Raw genomic sequence first — 22,709 nt, 5'->3', positions numbered from 1 at the left:
AATCTACTTTGATTTGAATATGTCCAACCAAAGTAGAGGAAAATAAGGAGGATTTGAAGGGCACCGTGTAGTCTGAAAAATACACTAAATTAATCTGTTATTTTGGCTATAATTTAGTACCTGTTTGAAGTGATTCTACAATCATTAGTATCTGATAACCACTGTAAGGGATTTGCTGTAATGGGATTAAAAGGTGTTTCAGTGGACACAGAACCCTCTAGTGCAGGGTTAGGGAACCTGGTCCAGAAAGAGCCGCAGTGGGTGCAGGTTTTTGTTCCAACCGATCAAGCATGTACAGTTTAACCAATGAGGTTTCAGCTGAACAAGCAACACCAGACTGACAATCAACTGATTACACTCCTAAGACACCTGATTGGATAAAATGTGTCCTCTTGAATGGTTGGAACGAAAACCTGCACCCACTACGGCTCTTTCTGGACCAGGTTCCCTACCCCTGCTCTAGTGGTTATATAACGCAGTATATATAGTTTATATGTAGCATATGTCGAGAAAATAATTGTAAATCTTGACATCTGTGACAGTCTGTGACATATAGAAGAAACACACAACCATTCAGACACCCACTTTTTTTTTAAAGCTCCATGTTTTAAACCCAAGCAAGCACTGGGGGAGCACATAAACTCCGCACAGCTGGAAGTGAACCAGCAACCTTCTTGCTGTGAGGCTCTATATTACGAGTTTAAGTTTAAGAACATAATTATGGACAAACTTATATATCATGACATTGTATCAATATTTGACTGCAGAAAATGTAAGATTTAATTTAGTTTATTTAATTTAAATTCTGTATTTATTATTGTTTGAACTCTAATTACAACTTTCTTTAGTTCTTAAAGTTCTTAGTTTAGGACTTCTCCCATTTTTGCTTGGTTCTTTTGGTGAACCTTTACTTCCCCGCAAAATAATTTCAGTAAATAAGTAAGTATTTTGTTTTTACTAAATTATTTTGAAATATTTAGTTGCAAATTAAGGTTAATTTTTGTGTTGGTACTTTTTTTTTTTTTTTACTTCTGCCTTTACTAGTGTTGTCTATGTATCAATCAATATTATTGTATTGATTTTTTAAATGAACAATTAAGTAAGAAAGTAAGTCATTTTTATATTGTATTGTAATTGTAATTTGTATAGAGCTTTCACAAGAGGGTCACAAAGCGCTTAAACAATCAAAATAATATTCAATAAAGTATATATTTTAAAGGGCAAGATAAAACTGATAACACAACAGGAGTTCCAGAAAATCAAGGAAAAGCCTGAACAAATAAAAACGTCTTAAGATGTTTCTTAAAGGAGTCAGTAGACTCCATCAAGCGCAAAGAGAGAGGAAGATCGCTTAGGAGCAACAGCCTGAAAAGAATTCTCTCCTCTGGTCCTGAACATATGACTTGATTTTTGCTTTAATTTCTTCTACAATTAAGGAAAACAGAAACTGGATAGTTGTTCCTAAAGTATCACAATGTATTGTGTTTTTCCCCTGTCTCGTGACAGATTCTTGCCAATACACAATCCTAGTCACAGCTCAGGGTATAATAGATGCATGATGTCCAGAGTGACATCATCTGGTTTCACATGTTCCTGACGCCAGAGTGGAGAGAAAAATAGTATAAAAAACAAGTCTAAGTGTTGTTTATGTGTCCATGATGTAATGAATCCCTCCATTTTCGTATTAATGGAATCCCCAAATGTTTCTTGAATCTATTTTTTTGAAGACATTGGCGACACCAAGGACAGTGGAAAAGATTCTGGCTCCGGCTCAGACTTCCATCTCCACCAGATTTCCAGGGCTCCTCCTCCCAGGACATTCCAGCCCACCTCAGGGAGCCTCCTGGCTGCTCCACACTTGCAGGAGCGGAGCTGTGACGGCAGCCATGAGAGGACTAGTTATCTTAATGAGTCTGGCCTGCCTCGCCGGCGCACAGCACCAGGCTCTCATTGACTATCTGGAGCGGCGGCTGCTGGCTATCGAGGTAAGTCTTCTTCTGCCTCCCCGCTGGGCCCTTGGCTGGAACTTCCAGGAAAAGGGAAGAAAAAGAGGGGGCAAAGGCAATGGAATGCAGATGTGGATCATTCAGGGGAAAGTTCTGGTTCTACTCCACCAGTAAAAAGGATTCTTTTATTGACACTTCTGCTCTGGTTTACGCGATAAAACTTAATTTTTATGGGTTTTCTGGTCCAGAGTGTCTCTGGATACGCTCACCCCCTGCAGAGAGGATCCCTTTTTTTTGTCTCTTCCCCTGAAAGGTCAGAGGTCGAGCAGATTCTTAAGTTGCTCAAAAACGAAAAAAATGTTTGAGAAAAACGATAAAAAATGTTGAATAATAATATTTAAACAGACACTAAACAATGATGTTATTTAATCATTGATGATGTTAAAGTCTGTTTATCGGCTCCTTTGACGTGAAAATAAAACTTATTATACTCTGGGATGGATTATTCTGGAGGATAAAGGGTTTTATTTTTCCAGCAGCCTCATTGGTCGAAAGGTCACAACGCACCTTATTAAGAACAATAGGCAACACAGAAATAGATGATCAGAATCTGAAGACTTTTATTGCCTTTTATTTTATTTTAGTTTGACTAACTGATACATGAGTCTCTGGTCCAGAGTGTCTCAGGAAGCACTGACCTCCTGCAGAGAGGGTCTTATTTTCACTCGTCTCTTCCCCTGAAAGGTCAAAGGTCGAGCAGAAGTAGATCATCAGAATCTGAAGACTTTTATTGCCAGTGAACCATCATTTGTGGTGATGCAAGATAGAATAAAAATGTTTGAAATAAATTAAATTAAATACGATAAAATCAAATAAGCAACATTACATAAAAGGAATAATCATAGTTATATATATAAATAAATGTTTGTTTTGTATTTTCTTCAACTATTTTTAACATAATTTTTATTATTTTTTCTTTCAGGTTTCAAATAAATTTGATTATTTAAGTTAAAATACATTATTTTCACTGTTGGAAAAGATTTTTTTTACTTGGCGGGTGACATTCCTAAATGTACGGTGGCCAAAAAAGGTTACATAAGATACAAAAACACAATAATAAAAAGCAGCTTTCACTAATACTATAATAATATTCATCTGCACTTTATCGATTACTTTCTTTTTTTGCTCTTAAATCACAAATCATTTTTATCATTATTCGTTTATAGTTTATATTTATGTGGAGATTTTTTTTAATTCACAAATAACATGCAAATTAAATTAAAGTGTTGTCCATTTTTGTGTTATAATACAATTTCCGGTCACTAGATGGAAGCAGTCATTAAGTATTCAATTAAAGTGACGATAAAATCCTGCCAGAACCGAGGACTGAGGACGAGATGATACAGTTAAAGTTGATGTCAAGAGTCATGTGGTCTGTAAATTCAGAACTCGTATGTACTTGTTACTGTCTTATCTTATCTCAATGATTTGTCCTCATTCACCAAACTAATCCCTTTTCCTTTGACTCAGTCACTTATCTTACCTTTAAGACCGACATCTTTATAGGTCACCACACCAACATGAACATTAATCTACTTTGATTTGAATATGACCAACCAAAGTAGAGGAAAATAAGAAGGATTTTAAGTGCACTGTGTAGTCTGAAAAATACAGTAAATTAATCTGGTATATTGGCTATAATTTAGTACCTGTTTGAATTGATTCTACAATCATTAGTATCTGATAACCACTGTAAGGGATTTGCTGTAATGGGATTAAAAGGTGTTTCAGTGGACACAGAACCCTAGTGGTTATATAACACAGTATATATAGTTTATTTGTAGCATATGTGGAGAAAAGAATTGTAAATCTTGACATTTGTGACAGTCTGTGACAGTGTAGAAGTATACTACAAGTATATACTTGTTACTACAGTATCACGTTATATGGTATATTTGCTTCTGTATCGAATGTAAAGTGTGTTATTAACATCCACAGTATAAATATGATATTTACGTATACTGTCTGTATCAATGTTACACTCTGAGTGGACCATCTTTCAAGAAGACCTCCAGTCCAATGACCTCCTCTGTGATCCTGCACCAGGACCGCATCGCTCTGTGGCACGAACAAACCGCCCGCTACGCCTCGGAGCTGCGGGAGCTGAAGCAGCAGATGCTCTCTCAGCTGGTCAACCTGGACAAGGAGAAGGAGACGCTCCGGCTGAACCTGGACGGTGTGGGCGCCCGAGTGGATCGGGTGGAGCGCGAGCTGGACTACCTGGAGACCCAGAACGGGGCGCAGCCGTGCGTGGACGTGGACGACAAGCTGATCGAGCAGCAGGTGACTCTGGTGAAGGAGAAGCAGAAGAGCAAGTACCTCAAACTCTCAGGTGATTTAAATACTTTAGGGATTAAACTGTTCTTTTTAATCACATCAATTTAAACTAAGATAAGAAAGCATCAAAATTAAAATGTCTTATTGACTATTTTTAGGAAAAAGGAGCAAACAAACAATTTAGTGATGCAATGATGACAAATATACAATCAAACAAAATGCTATTATTATTAATAAATGATGTAATTATTACACTCCTATATTGTGTATATAATGTTAATTACTGTATGTTCTTCTGTCTTTTGGCTTAAAACGCTTATATAACTTCTTTCTTTACTGTACTTATGCAGCCCTCGTGAAGTAAGGGTGACACCGAGTAGAATTATCGTGTAGAAATCCTTTGGACGTCTAACTAGATGTGTTTTGGATTACTTTGTATCAGTCATTACTAGCTAAACTTTAAATTTAACTTGGTAAAGTTCTTGCTACTTAAAATAGAGTAAAATAGAGTCGATATTGAGATAATTCTTCCAAAATAGTGATTTTTAAGTCTCAGATTAAAGAAATAAAAATAAAACAGTAGGCACATATATACTTATTTTATGATAGTTATGATTTTTTTTTAGATAACACATTTTTTTCAAACAAACAAAATGATCAAGGGTTTCCTTAAAAGAATCATTATTGTCATTGTAATAAATATCGGAAAAACTGGGGCAAACAATAAAAAAAAAAAGATTCTGGTTTTTTTTTAATATTCATAATAATTCAAAAGTTTACATATTTAAAGGTTGATTTTTTTTTCCATTTAATAATTACATGTTTCTTTTTACACATAGAGTTTAATATTCTGATTCCAATAATTCAAAAATGCATTTTCCAAATTCAATATATATAAAGTTTGTGGTCTTTTGAATTGAATATAAGATGTTGGTTGAATAGTTCCAATACCAAAAGGATTCTGAGCTACTTAATCGTGTGATTCTACTTCATCAACTGATCGCCTTTGTAATTTATTAGGTAAATGTGTTTTATACGACTTTGTCATGATAAAATAGAATATAATACTCTGTCCTACAAATTGAACAATTACATTTTTTTTTTAATTATCAAAATTATAATATCAAACTCTATGCGTAATAAGATTAATTCATAATTCAAAATATTATTTTTTTTATTCAATCTTTTTAAAAAACAGTCAAACTTTCAAAATACAAATTATTAAATTCTATTATTAAGAAAAAAACAATGCTTCAAAAACACAGAAACAACATTTCAATAAACAAGTTTCAACTTTTAAAATGTTAGATTCAAGCAACTGATGATAAACTTCCATAAAAGAAAGTTGATCATTTAGAAAAGAAAAAACTAAATTCTTACTATGTTCATGATCATTGAGACACTTATTTATTCCACAGAAGATTCTTCTCGTGGTGTTCTTGTGACGTAGAGTCATGTTGAAGTATTCAGAGGATTGTGTGTCTTCTGTTCAGACTGCAGCGACATGATCTCCAGCGTCAAAGCCATGAAGATCCTGAAAAGAGCCGGAGGTCCTCAGGGCATGTGGACCAAAGACACCAACAGGGGTTCGGGGAAGGTCTACATTTTCAACGGGACGGACGACGACACCGTCCACGAGTTCTCCTCCGTGCAGGACTTCATCCGATCGTCCAGTCTGTCGGAGTCCCGGCAGATCAAGCTGCCCTCAGCCTGGAGGGGGACGGGTCACGTGGTCTACGGCCGCCACGTCTACTACGTCAGTCGAGCCGAGGATCTGACGGTGATCAAGTACGACCTGAGCAACTCCTCGGTGGCCGACAGCACCTTGTTCCCCATCCAGGACCACCTGCCCGTCTACCCGCTCAACCCGGAGACGGTGATGGACCTGGCGGTGGACGAGGAGGGTCTGTGGGCCATCTACGCCACGCGCCAGAACGACAGGTACGTCTCTCTGGCCAAACTGGAGGCGTCCGGCGTGGAGATCGTCCAGACGTGGGACACCAACTGTCCCCGGGAGAACGCCGAGGCGGCCTTCGTCATCTGCGGGACTCTGTACGTGGCGTACAACACCAAGCATCCCGGGCGCTCACGTGTGCAGTGCGTGTACGACGTCAACGGTCTGGTGAGCAGCGAGGAGGCGCCGCTCGTCTACTTCCCCAAGCGTTACGGCTCACATTCCGGGCTGAAGTACAACCCGCAGGAGCAGCTGCTCTACGCCTGGGACGACGGCTACCAGATCCTCTACAAGCTGGCCATGAAGAAGAAGTTAGAAGTCTAGGGTTGTCACTGACCGTAGTTAGTGTTACACCAAATCTTATCTGGATTTATATCGACTCGCCTCAGTATAACTTTGCGTTAAAGTCATTTTACTTCACTTGAGACGAATGCTAAAGCAGACTTGATGAACTTTATGTTCCCGTGTTGATGTACATAAATATAACACAAAATAAAACTGTAACTTTTGAATTCATGTTTTTTTCATCGCAAAACATGGCCCTCTGGCTCCGTCTATGCGGCCCACAAGAGATCAAATAATACTATGAAAAAACTATAATTATGGGGTTACTATAACTATACTATAACTGTTGTTCTAAGAATGCGTGCAGTACCCTCTACAGGCTGTCGCCTCAGGATGTGCCTGTAGAGGGCGTAATGCACACATTAAGACTGACAATTTAGAAATGTTGTTTATTTTACAATCTTATTGTAATCACTAGTTCAACTCTACATGCAACTTGTTAAAGGTCCATGTTTTTTCTAAAACAAAGTGATTTTATATCACATGTATAAATTGAATGTAAAAAAAAATAGTGAATAGATTAAAACTAAAGAATAGATTTATAGAATTATAAAATCTCATTTTATTTTTCAAATCAATTTTAAAATATATGAAATTTAGATTTTCTTTTCAAATTAAAAGATAACCAGGGACGTGGTCGGGTTAGGCAGGTGAGGCAGTGCCTCACCTCTGAATGCGCAATGGGTCACAAACTGTGTTACATGCAATTTGCGGGCGCTCGTATCTCTGTATGTCGCCAATATAATGCTCACATATACGTTTATTTTCCTAGATTTTCCACAGTCTAGATGATGTCTTTAACCATTAAAGTAGAATGTTTCTAAGGGTGTTTTTTATTTTCGCTGATCGGAAATACAACCGCAGTGCAGATGTTGTACACATCAAATGCAGATATAGTGGGAGAAAAGTAAATATTACCTCACAAGGGAATATTTCCATTTGGTATCCTTTCAAAAAGAAAAAAAAAATATCACACAAACCCACAAATAAACAAGAATTTTATAAATTCGTTTTATTTTTTTTCAAATACTTATAAAAACTGTGCAGGAATTTTATAAAATCTTTAGTAAGAAAGAAGCAACGGTTTACGAACATCTAAAACTTGATTCAAAACTTTACACCTTTTTCCTTTTCAACACTGCGCTAAGAAAAGAAAACTTCAATTTGGAACATTCTCCACATGTCGAGCTAAATGACTTACAAACAATCGTTACTTGCACTTTCCCAAAAACCTACGCAATTGTTTGCATCCTGTTGGAACAATTTAACTTCAGGGGGCAAATTGAACGACGCCCCGAACATTTACAAATGGAACTCACATAAATACACAAAAATAACAACAATGAAGAATTTGAAAAAACAACCGTTTCCTTTACCGATCAACCTGGTTTGGAAACAGCCGAGTAATGGTTTAAATCCTCAAATGCGGCAGCGGCATAGTCACGTCACGGAAGAACCGATGAACCAGCGCGTTTTTGGCAGATATTCTCTTCATTGGGTCGTACTGGAGCATCTCCTGGAAGACGCGACGACAACAAGTTCAGCGTCACGACAACAAAAAACACACAAACAAACAGAAAAACTTCTCACCACTAGCAGGTCTCTTCCGTCTGAATCCAGCAGAGGAACCACTTTGTTCAGCTCCTGTCTGGCCCATTTGGGAAACGTTGGTTTGTAGTCCGGCATGGACGTGACGCCCGGCCAGATGTTGTCGTCGGGCGTTCCCAGCGTGCGGAAGATTCTGAACAGCTGGTCGATCTCAGAGTCTCCGGGGAACAAGGCCTTCCTGGTGGTCTGGACGAAGGTAACAAAGATATAATAGTCCATCATAATACTTATTTTTTACTAGTATTTTCTTTACCATTTCAGCAAAGATGCATCCAAGACTCCAGATGTCAACAGCTGTGGAGTAATATTTACACCCCAGGAGAATCTCTGGTGCCCTGTACCACAGCGTCACCACCTGGGGAAGAAAGTAATAACTTTATCTTTAATACACTAAAGCTGACATTGAAAAAAAAAAAAGCACACAATGAGCCAAGAATCCTCCAAACATCGGGCTGTTGTGTCGTACCTCGTGAGTGTACTGGCGAGCCGGGACAGTGAAGGCTCTGGCGAGGCCGAAGTCGGCCAGTTTGATCTCGCCCTGGGCGTTGATGAGGAGGTTCTGGGGCTTCAGGTCCCGATGCAGGACTCTGTGGGAATGACAGAAGGCCAAACCTTGTAGAAGCTGGAAGAGATAACTCTGAAAAACAAGCACAGGATCTGTCAATAATTAAATAAATAAAAAGATAATTTCTTTTGTTTTTGTAACAATTATCAATATTTGTAGTAGTTTTAAAACATTTCCCTTTATAGACCCTTCGATGACATGATCATTTCCAAAGGAACCGATGCAAAAAGTTAAATACAAATATTATAATGTTTTTTAAGAACATTTTTAACAAAGATTGATTGTGTATCATATTTTCAGCGTCAATATTGTATTTACATCTGTTGCCAAGTAACCAAATTTTGTTTTATATTTCACCATACAATTCCTCCGCAAATATTCTCCACCACAGGTAACCTGATTGGTTAAAACTATTTTTTTTAATATTTTAGGCGCAACAATAAAACACATCTTCCAGCTAAATTAACCTCCAAATCACGTCGTAAATTCTTGAACACCAGAGTAAAGTACTCGACAATACTACAAATATATCCTTGTCACTACAGTATCACAATATTTCGTAGTAAATCATTATAAGCATCGTATCGCCAGATTCTTACACACCCCTAGTTTTGCGTCTACACGCTTCCTTCCATTCTTCCTCAACGATCCATCGATTCTTTACCTTGATCAGAGGCAGGGGGACGCCGTTCATCGAGGAAGAGTCCATGAACTTCTTCAGGTCCTGGTGCAGAAACTCAAAGACGAGGTAGAGCTTGTTTTCTGTATGGATGACATCCTGCAACCTGAGGCAGAACCACAAACACAATCAGACAGCAAGTCATTGGTCAGCATTGTTCAGTCATTTGTTTTCATGTTCATCTCAGGAATCAATAGTATTACATCTAATACATCCAATACTTCATACTACATTATATGGTAGAACCTCTCAAGGACTATCACTTATTGTTTAGTTATAATTGTGGGTGTCATTTTGACGAATTAGTTTCTTTGTTAACTTTGCAAATATATCTTTGAGAAAATGAAATCAATATTGTGGTAAAATAAATAGAATAATAAATAAATAGGCACAGTTTGATCTTTGGTAAGAATACATTGTAAAACACAGGCAAAAAAAAAGAGTGTGTGGACTTTAAGAAACTTACTTGACAATATTTGGATGACTGAGTTCTTTGAGAAGCGAAATCTCTCTGATGGCCGTGCTCGGAACTCCTTCCGTTTCCCTGGACATTTTTAGAGATATTTGAAGAGTCTGGGTTGCATTTTCCACAAACACAACTGAGAACAGTTACAATTAAAGTAAAATAACTGATTTATCATCCATGTTCTGAAGCGAACCAAAACATTGAGGACTGTACATAACCAGAAGCTGCCACTAGAGGTCGCAGTTTGAGAAGACAATAATTCGTCTTGTGATAAAAATAAACGCTTAAATAAATAAACTAAACTAAATTATGGATACTGACGAGTTATTACTAGTGACTGATCGCTAACTCGAGACCAGGGACACACACTAGTTGACGCTCGAGTAAGTAAATAACAACAACTTACGTGTCAAGTCTGATCTTCTTCAGCGCCACAGTCTCGCCTGTGTTTTTGTTCTTCGCTTTATAAACAACTCCATACGTTCCTTCTCCGATCTTCTCCACCTTCTGGAAGGAATCCATGGGTGAAGCACTTGTAGCGGCTCGGCTAAGCTCCGGCGGGTCTTTGTGTCGCTGTGACGCCAACAACCGTCATGTACCGACTGCTCCTCGCGCGCTCGCTTCTGTGTGAACCAGGAGCTGCAAAGTTCGCGGACAATTCGACACGACGGTGATAAAGGAGATGAAGAAGGTGATAAAGGAGGTGAAGAAGATAAAAACGTCGTTCAATTGTCCACAGTTCCTGTCGCACAGCTGCTCCTCTATGGAAACACAACCAACACACGGGCTTTTCCCGCGTTAGCATGGGAGCCGCTCGTTTCATTCAGCGACGCGCTCCGTATGAGAAGGGCGGTGTCCTCGGCGGCGTAAGTACTGAGTCCAAGTAGCTAATTTATCAAACTAAACCCGAACAATAAATATGTATTTCAGAGAAATTACGGACTTTTGGTATTTAGTTTGGATTGCATTTTATTTCTTGGTTGTGGCGACGACGGAGACAATTTGGAGAAAAGCGCTATATAAATAAAAATTACTTACTTACGTGTCATGCCGGTGTAGAAAACAAACTACCGAACTCCCGTTCAGACCACGTGGTTCCAGCTTCAAATTACGTAAAAGAAGTCAGATTTTCCAAATGATTAAAAGGTTTATATTAAACAGTTTTTATTACATTACATTTATAACCTTATTAAAAAAATATTATATTTTTTATTTTTTAAAAAGTTATTAGGTATTATTAATTAAATTAGTAACAAGTAACTTTTTATTTTGTTTAAACCAAAAGATAAGAACTGCTTATTGTTAAAGTGTAACATTGTTGGGACAGTGATGTACAAATAATTTTAGATTGACTTTTTCTTCTCAGCACACATTATTAAAATAAATGAAAAAAAAAGATTTAATCAAAGTACAATACATTTATATCATGTCATATATTGTGACCGAACGACAGAATTTTTTTTTTTAAGTACGAAAAATTGTATCATAAAATATATCGATAGAATAGAATATCTTTATTTGTATTATTAATTGTTAGGACAGTTCTGTACAACGAAAATCTGTTTTGCGTCCCTACACCTCTTGCAGCAATCAATAGAATACAAACAAATAATGAATATAAATGATAAAATACATTTAAAAAAAAATACATTTATTCAAAGTGCAAACATTGTTTAGTGATGGTACAAAATATTTCTAGTAATACTGTTTTTATATTGTAGCTTCACTTATAATACTACTACTATTACCTGGATATTACCCGATAAACAATGAATGTGTTCCTCAAATCCTGCGCGTCACAGGTTCTGTCACGAGGCAACATAAGTAAAATAGTATATATTGAAGATTAAAGACGTGTGTGGAATGTTGGGTCTGTGGTGTGAGGGCAGGACTTATATTTTCCCGGACTCTTAACAGCACATGAGGGGGTCACATGTAGTGCAGCTCCAGAAATCCCACATACATAAGTACCGTGGAATACCAGAAAATAAAATCTCTATATTTTATTTTATCGATAAAACACGATAAAACAAACAATCATTCTTGCTTTCTTCAGAGTTTTAATTGATAATTCACATTCACGTCTATTTTGTCAATTAATTCCCTTTTTCTTTTAAAATTCCATCTTATTTTTAGTTTTGGTTAAACCAAATGTTCTGGGCCTGAGAAGATTTCCTTGTCTGCTGATTTTATTTATCGTCATCCCTGATGTTTATTGGAAGCCTGGAGGCCACAAGCAGTCATTTGACCCGTAATTTCAGAGTGAAAAAGGGAAACAGATCTAGGAAAGTTTCTGTCGTCTAAACCAACTATTTTGAGTAAAACTTCTTGAATTTAATTATATTTAAAAGCTTTGTCTAAAGGAGTTGTATTCAGGATATTTTTGAAATTAAATTATATAAATATAATTATATAACTTTCATATTTAATTAAAAAAAAACTTTTTTATAAAGTGTTCCCATGTCAAGTCTCTATTTCATAATGTTTTCTTTTATAACCTACTACATATTCAAACATGTGTTTCTTGGTGAAATAAAATGTGCCTTGATTTCAAAACAAGATTAAAAAATATGTATTTAAATGAAATACTTCATGAGAAGGAAGGAAACTCTGATAAAGAGAGTCACAACACTGAAGCACGGGTGTCATTCCTGGAGCTGCTGCTGCCCGAGGTGCTCAGCAGGACGTGGAGGAAGATGGAGGGAACAAAAGGACAGTATTGATCGGCCTCACATCGGCCTCACACACTCGTCTTGTGACGCACACGTACTTGTAAAGTCAGACATCTGAACCAGGCGTGACTCTCTCGGAGCACAGAGACTGAATCATGGACTCAGTGTTCTATGGTTCGAGTCATGAGTCCGAACTGTCAGTCATTCAGCAATATGTAGATATATATATGAAATATATAAAAATAAAATAATATTGAATAATATAAGTGACTCATGCAGTTAAAGTAGACTATCTCCATCCATCCATCCATCCATCCATCCATCCATCCATCCATCCATCCATCCATCCATCCATCCATCCATCCATCCATCCATCCATCCATCCATCCATCCATCCATCCATCCATCCATCCATCCATCCATCCATCCATCCATCCATCATTCATCTTTCCATCCATCCATCCATCAATCCATTCATCCATCCATCCTTCCATCTACTCATTCCTCCATCTTTGGTGTTATATAAAAATGAATCTTGAAATTTGTCCATCCATCCATTCTATCTATCTATCCATCCATCCATTCATTCTTCCATTCTTCCATTCTTCCATTCTTCCATTCTTCCATTCTTCCATACATCTATCCATTCATCTTTCTGTCCATCCTTACGTTCATCCATCCATCCATCCATCCATCCATCCATCCATCCATCCATCCATCCATCCATCCATCCATCCATCCATCCATCCATCCATCCATCCATCCATCCATCCATCCATCCATCCATCCATCCATCCATCCATCCATCCATCCATCCAGCCATCCATCCATCCATCTTTGGCATTATCTAATAATCAATCTTGACATTCGTTTATTCATCCATCCCTCCATTTTTTGTGTTATCTAAAGATTAATCTTGAAATTGGTCCATCCATCCATCCATCCATCCATCCATCCATCCATCCATCCATCCATCCATCCATCCATCCATCCATCCATCCATCCATCCATCCATCCATCCATCCATCCATCCATCCATCCATCCATCCATCCATCCATCCATCCATCCATCCATCCATTCATCTATCCATCCAGGCATCTATTCATCTATCCATCCATCCATCCATCTATTCATCATCCATAAATCTTAAGAATCATTCTAGACATTTGTGTCAGTGTAACCTGGATCTACACTTTATTTATCCATCAATGTTCTTTCACCATTCATTCCATTCATCCTCTCTTTCATTCATTATTTAATCAATTCATCCACTGATCTTATCCTTGTTGACAACTGAACTCCTTATAAGACATAATTCATCCATCCTTGAATTCATATATTCATTAATCTATAATCTGTTCTTTAAACATCCTTCTCTCTAGATACACCAGGTTGACGTCACAGAGGAAAGAAAGACTTGAGGTGTAGACGAGTGAACAAGAACGGAACACCCACCTTCATCATCATCATCATCATCAAAGGGGTGTAGTCACAGTGATGTCAGAGCCAAACAGAAAGTTTATGGTAATTCAGCTCCTGGCTCCTCTTAAAGAGCGTGACCCGCCTGGGTTTGTTGATCAGGACTGAAGGGCGAGGGTCTGGGTTCAGAGAGCGCGAGAGAGGAGGCACACAAGCGGGTAAAGGATGAAGACTCTGACGGTTCTGCTGCTGGTGTTGGCTTCTGCCACGGCCACCCGTGAGTATGACTCCTGAAACTTTTTAGAAAATTATCCTTTATATTCACAACTCTTAATCTGTGCGATAAAACCCTGTTCCAAATGATTTACTTGGATAATTTGCTCATTATTTGTCTATTCCACCTTTGAGCCCCAAAAACTACAAATCAAAGAGTGAAATTGACTATTTGACGCTCATTTCACGCTCAACAAAGATTTTTCTGTGGAGCATCTTGTAAGTTGGTTCAACAGTGACACACTTATTTAACGGCAGATTGATTTTCACACACTTTAATGTCACTTTTTCATTCAGACACAACACACACACGAACACACACACGTCTGACGATGTGTGTGGGATCCCTCATTCCAGGCTCCAGGATTAGAGATGTTGCTGCTCAGCTGAGAGTCACATGAAAAGGATTGGGGGGCGGTGGAGGTGTGGGTGGAGGTGGGGGGGGGGGCTGAGCCGTGTGACTGCTGCCGCCAAGAACCCCAACACTCCCTTAATAAAAAAAGGAACTTTTTATTCTTGTATGATGTTGTGAATTTTAGCTTTTCTTGAGACAATAATTTTTAACAGTTTTTTTGACTTTCCAGGAACAAGAAGTCAGTTCACTCGATACAAGTCATGGAACACTCGCATGTATCCCGTGTGGAAGGAAGGAGACACCAGGTTTAGAAACTGTTGGTCTGGTAAGAATCGTCATGGCTCTTAGTGATATTGATTTTTACTTATTCTTAATCTTATTTTATTCATTTTTTTCAATTGTCAGGTGGCCAAGTGACTTTTGATCTGAAGAATGACGCGCCCACGCTGACCGGAGCCCAAGCAACGTTCAACATTAACATCAATTTCCCTCCGAACCAGACGGTTCTGGCTGACGGGCAGGTCGTCTGGACACAGAACTGCACCGTTAATGGTGAGTTCCACTTCTGTTTGTTCCCTGATGACACGCATTTCACAATTTCTCTCCTGCTTATAATCTGTTGAACTGACATTTGAATTCCCTAGTATTTGAAAATATAGCATACTAGCTGAAATACCCGAAATTCTGGAAATAATTGTTATTTAATATATATTAAATATGGTATGAATTTCATTAAAATTGGATGTATATAGCTTTTTTATGGACACACATTCACAGTTGGACACACACAATCATACAGACAGACAAACACACTTACTATTTTATTTTACTATATTTCTTTTAAAATAGATAAATTACAACCAATGAAAGAGTTAAATTAACTATTTTTCATAAATTAAAAAAAATACATAAAATAAACTAGAGTAGGCCCCAAAAAAATTTAAAATGAAAGAAACATAAATGGGAGTTTTACACCTACAAGTTAAGCCAGAAAACATGTTTCAGCAAATACATATATACATTAAACTGCTTCTTTATGGATACATTTTCACAATCTATCACCTGCGATGTCTCCTCCAGGACGACAGTACCAGCAGGGCCAGGCGGTCTATCCGGACCAGGACTCACAGGCCACCGGAGTGTTCCCGGACGGAACACCATTCAGGAGCCAAAGAAGAAAATCGCGCTATGTGTTTGTCTGGAAGACCATGGGTACAAACATTTTGTCTTCGTTACAAAAATCATTTTTAACTATAAAACAAAGTTAACAATAACTGTACTCATTTTTAAAGCAGCAGCAAGTAACATTTTTACTTTTTAAAGTGGGTCAGAAACAGCGGTTGCATTAATTTATATTCATAGTGGTTAGTTTTTTCCAACTGTCCAATAACAAACAGAGGTTGACCACGTTGCCTCTTGCCCTGAGCAGCTGGGATATAATCCAGTGGGACGTTGATAAGGAAATAAGAGGTAGAAAATAAATAACATCATGATTAAAAGTTATTGTTGTTGATGTACAAACACTATAAGGCTGACAGTAGCTCCTTGATTTCGATTGTACTTCAGAGAATATCTTTGTAGTCGAATGACTGAGATGTTGAATCCAGGTAAGTACTGGCAGGTGGCCGACGGTCCCTCCTCCTCACTCAGCATAGGGACGGACGACATTCCTCTGGGCTCCTACAACATGGAGCTGGTCATCTATCACTGTCGCGGCAAAGACAAGTTCGTTCCTCTCGGTTACGCCTCCAGCAACTTCATCATCACCGGTGAGTTGTCCGACCCACCTTGAGTCCACCTTGAAGTCCACGTCCGTGACTCACCTCTGGTGCGCTCCTGCAGATCAAGTCCCGTTCACCGTCTCTCTCGCCCAAATCGACGACGTGAACCAGGCCGACACCAACTTCATCCAGAACCGAGCCATCGCTTTCAGTGTCATGCTGCACGATCCCAGTCTGTACCTTAACAGTGCTGACATCAGCTTCAGCTGGGATTTTGGAGACAACACCGGGACCCTCATCACCAGGGAGCGGCTGGTCACGCACGCCTACCTCGCTGTTGGAACCTTCAAGCCTCAGGTGGTTCTGATGGCAAGTATTCCCAACGGCTGTGGAAACCCGACCGCCGGTGAGATTATCTTGTGCTCAATAGTTGCTGTTCTTCTTGTTTGTGTTCTAACCCTGTTGTCACTTCAGTGGTTCCTGTCGACCCCTCGGCTGCCCCTGTCGTTGTCGTGACTGCAGCTGCTGATCCAGCAGAGGGAGGAGATGTGATTGCTCTGGATGTTCCAGCATCTGATGCCACGCCTGAAGCTACTGATGCTGACAATACTGCGGACGTGGATGCAGGTGTTGATGCCGACGCTGCTGCCACTGATGCTGCCACTGATGCTGCCGCTGATGCTGCCACTGATGCTGCCGCTGATGCTGCCACTGATGCTGCCGCTGATGCTGCCACTGATGCTGCCACTGATGCTGCCGCTGATGCTACCGCCGATGCTGCCACTGATGCTGCCACTGATGCTGCCACTGATGCTGCCACCGATGCTGCCACTGATGCTACCGCCGATGCTGCCACTGATGCTGAGGCTGACGCTACCGCCGATGCTGCCACAGATGCTGCCGCTGATGCTACCGCCGATGCTGCCGCCGATGCTGTTGCCGATGCTGCCACCGATGCTGCCGCTGATGACACTACATTAGACGCTGCTGTCATCATAGACGCTGATGCCACTGATGTTGCTGCTGCTGTCGAAGATGCTGCTGCCGCAGACACTGATGCCACGGATGCTCCCGCAGATGCCACTGCTGATACCGCAGCTGATGTAACTGCTGATGCCGCTGCTGATGCCGCAGCCGATACCACTGCTGATGCCGCTGCTGATGCCACAGCCGATACCACTGCTGATGCCGCGGCTGATGCGGCTGCTGCTGATGCCACAGCTGATGCTGCAGACGATACCACTGCTGATGCCGCTGCTGATGCCGCTGCTGATACCACTACCGATGCCGTTACTGCTGTGGCTGACGTTGCTGCCGCAGTTACTGAGACTGAAGCGGACGACACAGTAATTGATGCCGCAGCTTCAGTGGCTCCTGCGGCCGAGGGAGAAGTTACAGATGCAGCTGAAGACGAGGCTGCAGTCGAGGCTGCAGTTGAAGCGGTTGAAGCTGAAGTACCCGTCGAGCAGGAAGCTGAAGTCGCAGCCACTGTCGCAGCCGCGGAAGCGGCTGCTGATGCTACTGTAGAAATAGTTGAGACTGCAAATGAAGTTGCAGCAGGTGAGCAAAAGGTCAGCTGTACATTCCAGTGGATCCCTCTTAACACGTTTTCTGTGTGTGTTAAAGAAGCAGAAGTCGAAGGCGAGGCAGATCCAACTGAAGCAGCACAGGTTGCACTGGTCATCGCTAAGAGACAAGCACCAGAACTGACCGCCGACTGCATGGTCTACCGCTACGGCTCCCTGTCCACCACCGTGGATGTCGTCCGTAAGTTCCATTGTCACCCATGAATAGCAGTGAAAAGTTGGTAAATCCAAGCTGTCGTTCTCTTCTACAAACACAGAGGGTATCGAGAGTGTGGAGATCGTACAGATGGCTAACGTTGTGTCACTGGAGCTGGAACAGAACGCAGTCGATGTGACCATTTCCTGTCAAGGAAGGCAAGTAAATGACACATAAACATCAGAAACTAGCATAAAAGAATCTCATTTTGTAGTTAATTATTAATTACTTTTTCCAATTGGTTTTTCATTCAACAATTTATAAGACAAACAAGGAACTATACAGTAAAAAAACAATAAAATCCTTTTATAATTTATAAATATATATTTATATAATATAATCAATCGGATGATTACAATCGATTTAAATCAATCGACTAAATACACATTAGCATTCAACTAAATCTAAAAAAATTAAAAATGAAGTTGAAAAATAAAGAAATTTTACAATTAAAAATAATAAAGAGAAAAATAAATATTAAAACATATAATTCCAGTGACAGTGATTTTTTAATGAATTGGAAACTGTTAAACTGTAATATTGTATTATTATTATTATCAAATTTTTTTCAACATGTTTTTATCAACATTTCTTAATGAAACGTATATTCAACATAGGAAAATTAAAAGAACAACAACAATAAAAACAATTCTTTCAAATAAAAAGAGTGTAATAAATACAATCCAATTATATTAATGTACACTAAACATCATGTTTTCAAAAATGGTCCTTCCAGTCTGCCCAGTGAGGTCTGCACCGTCATCTCGGACGCCGACTGCATCACGCCGGTTGAAACGGTGTGTACCGTAGCGACGCCTTCTCCAGACTGCCAGATGGTCCTCCGCCAGTTCTTCAACGACTCTGGTGTCTTCTGCCTCAACGTGTCTCTGACCAATGACGTGAGTCTGGCGGTGGCCAGCGCTCGAGTCAATGTGGCCATTGGTGAGGATTTTCTGTTTTGAACAACAAAAAGTTGCTGTAAATGTTTCTTTTGTAATAATCTCTTCTCACATTTGCAGCCTCTGGTGGTTCCCCGGCTGGAACTGCTGCGACCATCCTGGGGATGATGGTTCTCGCGTGTGTGGTCTGCTCTGTTGGCCTGATGTACAGGTTAGTGTCATATTAATAGTAATAATAATAATAATAATAATAATAATAATAATAATAATAATAATAATAATAATAATAATAATAATAATAATACTGTGAGAAGTAATGAGCTCTGAGGGGCAGCAGGTGGCAGCAGCGAGAGCAACATAAGCTTGTCTGAAGCATAGAGAGAAAATATTTAAACTATTAATGGATTTAGATGGGAGTAAGTAAGTAAGTAAATAGGTAAAGGTTATTTCTAGACCAGGGTCACAAAGCGAATTAACAATCACTGTTGTGTAGAAAAAAACAACATTTAATCATCTATATCAGCAACATTTACTGAATATTTGATCAAAATCTGTTTATCTTTTATGTAGAAAACGGAGAGAAATTTACATCACCTCCTTGGCAGGGGTAATAATAAGTAGTTGAAATATCCACTTAAACTAGGTAGGATGGACAAAAGAGATTAGTCAGTAACAAGCTCAGACTTATTATTATGACTTACTGTATTATTACTTATGCTGAGGAGCTAATGTGATCGTCTGTTTCTGACTTTCTTTTACGGGACAAATAACAAGTTATAAAATGTTGGTTTTAATTACCATCTAGATCAGAGTACGGTCCTGGAGCCACGTGTGGCCCCTTGACTGCATTTATGTGGCTCTCATGAGGTCAAAGATCATAGAAACTCACATTTTAATTGGGATTTATTTTGCTTTATTCATTAAATTCAAAATATGGCTTAAAGGGTATTTATTTTAGGATTTCTTTGCTCTTCCATTTGTGTCATTTTTCTAAGTAATCATTGTCCCTTAAAATGATTTAAGAAAATATTTTGAATAAGGAAAAATTGGGGTGAAAGTGCTTTTATATTAGCTTTCTAATAATATTTTATGAAAAATAATATTTAGCTTGACTTATTACTTAACTATTAGGTTTATTTATGTACCATTTTAGGTTTTCTCATTATATTAAGGCTAGACTTGTTTAACTCCCCGTGGTAGCTCCAACAACCCACTGAGCTAACAGCTAGGAAAGATGTTTCAAATGCTAAAAAAGGATCAAATTATGAAGCTTGATGAATAAACTCACAATGTTCTCTTCTATAGTGTGAATGATAAAGTATTTCTATATGTAACATATTTACTGTATATATATTACTTGAAACAGGCGGTTCAAGCAGTACCAGCCTCTGCACGAGGACCACGAAGGCAGAGAGGGAGGAATCTCGACAATAACATCAGTGCCCATGTTATTGTGGAACCTGCTGAGTCGGCAGTCTCCGGGTGAAAGCCGCCCTCTTCTCCAGGGAAGAATGGTTTAATGTCACTTCATCATCTTAACATGCCTCTGACACCCGTAACACTCTTGTAACAAACCGTCCCCTGACATTTAGAGACAAAACAGGACTTGACGTAACAAATATTGTGTCACTAAATGTATAATTTGACACAAAAAAGCACTGATTCTATTTTATTAACTAAATTTACATCTTAAATTACGTCTTGTTTCACCTTAAAAACTATTAAAATGATATTTAAGCACCATGAATTTGTTAACTATTCTTTATTTTTCTACTGCTCACACGCCCAAGGTTAATATATTTTTGATCTAATGGTTTTCAGTAGGTTGTGGTCAGGACGGCTCTAGAGAAATAGAGTCTCTGTTCAATTACAAAGATTGGCTGAAGTGCTTGAGGGTGTCTTCAGAGAAGCAACGTAGCTACGTCTTATGGTACGATGTTGATGGTGAAAAAATGGATGACGTCGACTTTAATGGGAAAAGATAATCGAGCGACAGAGCAGAACCAACAGGCTTGTAAAAAAAAGGTTCTGGAAATACATTTGTGTAGGAAATAAAAAAAAATCTGGATGATGATTCTCACACGACGAGTACGACGCTGATTTAAAATTTTTAACACAGTTATCAGAAGCAGATTTCATCCTCATTTTCTAACACTCATGTCCACTTTTTGTTTTTTATATCCTGTCTCTCTCTGCTTTGAGGCTCCAGTTTAAAATATCAATAAACACTTGTGTTTCCTGGATGTTGTTTGTTCCACTTCAACAATAAAAGCTTCAAGTTTACTTTGCGTTGAACATTTTTTTATTTAGAATTCATTCTTGAGATCCTTTTTTTAAAGGTAAACCCAACTCTCACGACTCACTCTCAAGTTTCAAGTCTCACATCATGACCATATTTTGAAGTTATTACTTATATATATATAATAATATATATTATAAAATTCTCCCCTGTCTGAAATCTCAAAAAGAAAGCAAAAGAGAGGTTATGAGAGCCATTATGACATAATAATGGCTTCTCTCCTCCAGCTGTAATCATACCCGCTTAGTCCCTTGGAGGTGGAAACTTGCTTGACCAACTTGGCTGTGGTTATGGTAAACAGGATTTCATCTCCAGAAAAATTAAGCGTTTTCAGTGGGCGGGGCTTAAACACATTTTCTGTGAATAGTTCAATGAAAAGACAGTTTGGTTGACTCTAGTTGAGAGTAGGAACAAAGATGGACCTGTAAATATAGAGATCTGTCTTTTGGCTCAGCACTTTATTCACTAAAAGTAGTATAAATGTTACTTTTCACATTTTTTAAAGCGATGGGTATTAGAAAATGAATTATATTTTAACAATTGCTGATGTACCTGGGCGTGTGCTGGTCCAGAAATCCAGAGCAAGACAAGATAAATGGTCGTAATAAGCTGTAAGTGCTCTGCAGTCAGTTCACGACACAGATTCAATTATTGTTCCTCTCAGAGACCACACCTAGCACCGCACCAAGAAGCAGGCTGGTGCCTGAAAACTGCACTCCCACCTTTTAATACCCTCTTTATGAGAGTACCGCAGAACCTGCAAGATGACACTCAGAGCCCAGTCAATGTATTGGGATTTGGAGCTCCTTTGGGGATTGTCGCGCGAGAAGAAGGATCAATCTCTAATGGAAACATCTGCTCGGGTTTTGTTACTGCAGAACCAGGATCGTGTTTTCAAAGGACTTAAGCAGAATATTCCTTTATACGTCCAACAGTGGGGAGACTACAGATGGTGATGAAGTGATGGTGGTGGAAGGATGTGGACTAGAATAGAAGCTGGGATGAGCGGCGAGGGGACGGTGGGGGGAGGTTGGACGACGGGACCGACAAAGAGGGTTGATTGAATTACATGGCGAGGACTAACGGTTCTCGTTCGTAACAACAGATGGATGAAGCAGCAGGAGCAGAAGAAAGAAACTCAAGATAAAGATGGTTAAACAATCTAACCAGCTGACTTCTCTGGGTTGGATTCCACATTGGAGCTGATCGATTAATTAGTCCAACACAAAGAGATGTCTCGACCACTCCCAGTCGCCACTGAGCATGCCCAGAATGATGTCAACATCATGACAGATTTACCAATAAAATTCTAGAGTGCCACACATACAGATTTGTGCGCACACACTCCTGCCTCTAAAGGACATTGATTTATGTTTGAAACACACACT

At 39.1% G+C, this 22,709-nt stretch overlaps 3 protein-coding genes across 3 annotated transcripts; 2 read left to right on the top strand and 1 right to left on the bottom strand.

Moving 5' to 3' along the window:
* Positions 1-1,863: 1,863 nt before the first annotated feature.
* Positions 1,864-6,819, top strand: LOC148071306 (olfactomedin-like protein 3A). Its single transcript, XM_087801623.1, has 3 exons — positions 1,864-1,985; positions 4,053-4,338; positions 5,777-6,819. Exons 1-3 carry the CDS (start codon positions 1,887-1,889, stop codon positions 6,559-6,561), a joined length of 1,170 nt encoding a protein of 389 aa, XP_087657749.1. The 5' UTR covers positions 1,864-1,886; the 3' UTR covers positions 6,562-6,819.
* Positions 6,820-7,578: 759 nt separating this feature from the next.
* Positions 7,579-10,665, bottom strand: cdk2 (cyclin dependent kinase 2). The gene is made up of 7 exons (XM_087801620.1): positions 10,307-10,665; positions 9,901-9,978; positions 9,420-9,540; positions 8,657-8,827; positions 8,444-8,545; positions 8,173-8,376; positions 7,579-8,098 (listed from the first exon to the last, which is right to left on the bottom strand). The coding sequence occupies exons 1-7, from the start codon at positions 10,420-10,422 to the stop codon at positions 7,994-7,996; spliced, it is 897 nt and encodes a 298-aa protein (XP_087657746.1). The 5' UTR covers positions 10,423-10,665; the 3' UTR covers positions 7,579-7,993.
* Positions 10,666-14,217: 3,552 nt separating this feature from the next.
* pmela (premelanosome protein a) lies at positions 14,218-21,142 on the top strand. Its single transcript, XM_087800487.1, has 12 exons — positions 14,218-14,269; positions 14,850-14,945; positions 15,026-15,172; positions 15,701-15,832; positions 16,228-16,389; positions 16,463-16,747; positions 16,816-17,901; positions 17,968-18,108; positions 18,185-18,281; positions 18,860-19,065; positions 19,143-19,233; positions 20,389-21,142. Exons 1-12 carry the CDS (start codon positions 14,218-14,220, stop codon positions 20,540-20,542), a joined length of 2,649 nt encoding a protein of 882 aa, XP_087656613.1. The 3' UTR covers positions 20,543-21,142.
* Positions 21,143-22,709: the final 1,567 nt, after the last annotated feature.

This window comes from Callionymus lyra, chromosome 10 (genome assembly GCF_982586985.1).
Source record: "Callionymus lyra chromosome 10, fCalLyr1.hap1.1, whole genome shotgun sequence".
NCBI lineage: Eukaryota > Metazoa > Chordata > Actinopteri > Syngnathiformes > Callionymidae > Callionymus > Callionymus lyra.
Note: the sequence above shows the minus strand (reverse complement) of the source record. Positions and strands in the feature narration are given on the sequence as shown.